A 4,630-nucleotide genomic window follows, 5' to 3' on the forward strand; every position below is an offset into this window, starting at 1 on the left:
GGAACTCAAATTAATTTGTGACCATCACAGAAGAGATTTGCCCAGGGACCATTACTGTGGTGTGGTGGATGCAGGACAACTGGAGTCAAGCAACAACACAGTTGGCTTGGGATTTTGGGGGGAGCGTGCCCAATTTTGGGGGTTCACCTCTCGGCACGACTCCCTCGGCAGGAGGAGGGAGGACGAGGGCCGGCGCGCGCGGGCGGCACAGCGGTTTCGTGGTTTGGCTTTCCAGGGGAGCAAACAGTGGAGAAGCAGCAGCTGTTCGCCTGGTCTCTGAGGGCTTGCTAAGGACCCACATGTTGGCCAACCCTCGTGGCACGTTGCAGCTGCATTTAACAACTCCTCGGCTCGGCACCTGCACCCTGAGCAGGTAACTCCTGCTCGGTGGGAAAGGCTGGATGTTTTTTGGTAACTCCATCCCACTCAAAGCTTTCCCGCCAGCTCCAGCTGCCGTAGCAAGAAGCTCTGCTCCTTTGGTAGCCTGCCCTGATTTTTTTTTCAAGCTGCCTGCATCTGTCAGGCCAGTTAGCGAAGAAGTATTATACCTTTCAGGTTAATGATGCATTTTGATAAAAACGTTCATTGGCACTGAAATTACTAGTGCAGAAACAAGCCCCGGCTCCCAAACACTTTGATATTCTGCTATTATCTACCCACAGGTAATACTGTGTTATTGCTGACGCTCAGCAATTCTGTGTCTGCGCTGCGCCTGCGTTCGTCAGCCTGGGCTTTCTGAGGCTTGGCGCCAAGGAACTGCGTTTTCCTGGTGGCTTAAACAATTTTTTTTAAGTAAAATATTCCGGCAAATAACATGTGCATAATGAACCAAATTGTCCTGCTCAGGGTCAGGGTGTTTAAGAATCAAAGCAACATGGTATGGATTGTATTATAGATTATAGATCATCCCTGGAAACGTTCAAGGTCGGGTTGGACGGGGCTCTGAGCAACCTGATCTAGTGGAAGATGTCCCTGCCCACAGCAGGGGGGTTGGACTAGGTGACCTTCAAAGGTCCCTTCCAACCCAAACCATTCAATGATTCTATGGTTAATTTAATTCTTATTTTTATTTTTAGGGTGGGAATGAGATGGGAATCATCTTCTTTGTGGGATTGTGCACTAACAGGGGGATTTTGGTTCTTGGACGTCTTTGGATCTGGAACACCACCATGCCAAAGTGATCACCCAGGGGTGAGAGACTTGGGGAGCAGAGCACCCCAAGTGCTGTAGAGCTGCTTCCAAGTGCCTTGCTCTCGCTCTTCTAGGGTAGGCTTGGGCCAGGTCTCCAAAACCTCGCCGAGAAGTGGGAATTTGAATTGCTGTTGCTGTGTTAACCTGAAGCCTCAGGTCTGGGTAAAGCAGATGCTGCTCGATCTTCCTGGGCATAGTTCACTGCTCCTTGGAGGGTTTAAGAGTTAAAAAAAAAACCCTCCAGCTTCTTCCCCTTCAAGTTACACGGGAGGTTCTTGCTCTGAGCCGTTTCCTTCTGACTGAGATGCCTGCCGAATCGATGCGGGCTTCTGACCCCATTACTCTCTGATACAGAAAGATGCTTGCTCGGCTATTTTTCCCCTTGTAACTGCAGTTACTGATAAATTCCAAGTCATTTTAAGTGTAAAATACTTAGAAATTTAAGCTTCTCCTAATCGGATTGGCTCATGGCGTTAATTGCTGTGGTGTCGGGAGGAATACAGAGGCAGCTTTCTGGAGTGATGTCTGGACGAGGCGTGAGTGATACTGAGCAAGTGGGTCACTCAGCAAGCAACACCCAAGTTGCCCAAGAGCCTCCGTGGCTCTCTGAGGCCACACTAACCTTAATGATACAAATTCTGGCTCGTTAAAACCCGACTTATATCACAACACGAGCGCTGGAAGCCCTCTGATGGCCCCCACGCCTCGGGGTTGTTGTTATGAACCATCCTTCACCATCACAGCCTTAACCTCGCAGGCATGGGAGGTTCATCGCCCCCCCCCCCCCCCCCGCCCCCGGGCCCTTGCTCTTGCGCTCATTGCACAGGGAGGTGACCGACAGCATTCCCCGAGCATCCCTTCGGCGTTCCCTACGTTCAGCCCTCCCCCCCAAAAAAAAGGGTTTCCAAGGAGATGGCATTGCCGTGCATTAAATACGCAGCAACTGGTGCCACGACAATTAAACCGATGGGGCGCGTGGTGGAAACAACTGAAAAAGATGAGTCGGAGGACCTGAACAGCGGGATGTCCTTTCAGGGTTTCTACAGCAACGAGGCGAGGCGGGTATTTGTTCTCTCCCGGCTTTCTCGCCGCGTCCCCGATCCCGTATTGCTCTGGGGCGGAGAAGGGAATACATGGCATTATCGCTGTAGGACCGAATCGCCTTCCTAGGGAAGCTCAGGGTGAGGATTCTCTCCTTAAATAGCAAAATAAGGCGTCTGCGACTTGAAGTTCGGTTGATTTTTGTGGGCTTTTGAAAAAAGTTATGAAGTTAAACTAAATCCAGGGTTCATTTCAGCTGGCTTTGCATTTTCAGCAATCTAATCTGAGCATCAGCTGGGCTCATTTTCTGGGCAGTGCAGGGAAAAAATGGATTTTGGGTGAGTCTCGGGGCTTTTTGGAGCCTTTCCTTTGCGATGAGGTGGAAGTTTTCTAGACAGCACCGTGAGCCGGAGGCTCCCTGGGCACCTTCCACTCTCCTGCATCAGTTATAAATCCCTTTAACCCAACAGCAATAAAGTCTGCACTGTCTTGGACCATACTCAACGGGCTATTTAAATTTAGGTTACTGCACTGCACAGTGCTATGGTGAGATAGGTCTGAGTCTATTTGGCTACCGGAGCTTGCAGCAGACTCCTCTACTACCCATCAAGGAGGTTTTTTTGGCTGGTGCAGTAAATAATGGTGGTAATTCTGGGCCAAGACTGCATCTGGTACCCAGATTGGTTGTGCTGAACCTACGGCACACCTACCTGTTATCCCCACTGCTGGCCTCGTACCTGGGAAATACTGTGCGTGGACCCTCTTTTGGGCAAATACTCAGGAATTTTAGCCCTGAGGTTTGCACTTCTGGGGGGGAAAAGATGCAGCGGGAGAGTTTTTTTGCAGAACTTAATACAGGGTTTGGAATAAGGCGTGCCTTTATGGGAGCCCCGTCTCCTAGGCCAGTGGGTTTTCTTCCCCAAACATTTTGCTATCACACGGGTACATCAGCTTCCCTGTCTGTGCCACAGGTCCAGCCGCATGGATTTTGTTTGACTTTCAGGCAGATGAATCTTGGATTTGCGTATCTGATGGAAGATTTTTGTTGTTCTCCCTTTGTGCTGCCCAGCACAGGACCGAGGAGGGCGGCCCTTGGCTATTGATCCTCTGCTTTGCGAAGGTGCAGCGTATTGAGCTGCTTAAGTTGATGAATTACCCCGGTAAATTAAAAGAGCGGGGAGAAAGGAGAAATGTGAACACTAAATTTCTTCTTCTCCAACAGCAGGGAAAATAATGATGCAGAGAGAGAGGACCTGTAGCCCAGACACTGCCCGGCGTTATTAAGCTGATAATTCACAGTGAAAACCAAGAGGAAATTAAGGGCTCCAGGATAAAAGGTCCTACATTTCCTTAACATACTAACTTTTTCTTTTGGGTTGCTGCAGGCTTTTACCCTGGCTGGTTTACAGCCCATGATGATCCCATTCTGTTGGGTCCAAACAGAGCTTACTATTTAGCTATTTTTATCCTATCCTATCCTATCCTATCCTATCCTATCCTATCCTATCCTATAGCTGTTTTTATCCTATCAATCCTATATATCCTACCAATATAGCTATTTTTATCCTATCCTATCCTATCCTATCCTATCCTATCCTATCCTATCCTATCCTTGTCAATCCTGGTCTATCCTAGTCTAGTCTACTTTATTTTTGCTTCCCTGTGATCACTGTGGAGCACTTGAGCTCTCGTTTCACCCTGGAGGGACTCTGGATGAAGGACTTTTTTACTCCTCCCTGATGCAGGTAGCCCAATATCTTCTTGGTAGGAAGATCCAAAGCCCTGCTGAAGCAGCTGCCCTTAACCCCGTGGAGATTGTTTTAAACCAAGGTGGCCGAAGAGCAGCGTTAAAACTGGGAGCCAAGCGCTGACGTCGATCTAGGGCCAAAAATCATTTCAATGGGAAATGCTGGGTACGCTCAGACCCGCACGAAAGCCTTCAGTGGAAACCTGGAGAAAATATTTAACTCTGCAAAGCTTGAGTCGGCCTCCAGCTGCACTTGTCATGCTGCGTTAAGGCTGCTCGTTAGGTCCGAGTTTTGCAGAATGAGGCGAGGCGTGGTGTAGGATTAACACTTCTCCGAGTGCTTTTAGTGTCTGTTCTGCAAGGAAAAGCTTAACTGCGACTTTTTCTCTCTATGCCAAGAAGAGGTGGAGACGTTTCCATCATTTAGATCTCTTTGTGCAAAGCTGGGAACCTCTGGCACCTGAAAAGCCCCTGTTGTGGTTTAACCTCAGCCGGCAACTGAGCACCACGCAGCCGCTCGCTCACTCCTCCATGGTGGGATGGGGGAGAGAATCAGAAGGGTAAAAGTGAGAAAACTCGTGGGTTGAGATAAAAACAGTTTAATAGGGAAAGCAAAAGCCGCACACACAAGCAAAGCAAAACAGGGAATTC

The 4,630-nt window shown here is 49.0% G+C and overlaps 1 protein-coding gene across 1 annotated transcript in view; it reads left to right on the forward strand.

Moving 5' to 3' along the window:
* Window positions 1-2,157: 2,157 nt before the first annotated feature.
* Window positions 2,158-4,630, forward strand: part of ARHGAP39 (Rho GTPase activating protein 39) — a 62,994-nt gene continuing 60,521 nt past the window's right edge. Inside the window, exon 1 of the mRNA XM_009329895.1 lies at window positions 2,158-2,249. Within this exon, the coding sequence (XP_009328170.1) occupies window positions 2,158-2,249 (92 nt within the window). The remainder of the gene's footprint in view (window positions 2,250-4,630) is intronic.

The sequence above is a fragment of the Pygoscelis adeliae genome, unplaced genomic scaffold, assembly GCF_000699105.1.
Source record: "Pygoscelis adeliae isolate BGI_AS28 unplaced genomic scaffold, ASM69910v1 Scaffold198, whole genome shotgun sequence".
Taxonomy (NCBI): Eukaryota; Metazoa; Chordata; class Aves; order Sphenisciformes; family Spheniscidae; genus Pygoscelis; species Pygoscelis adeliae.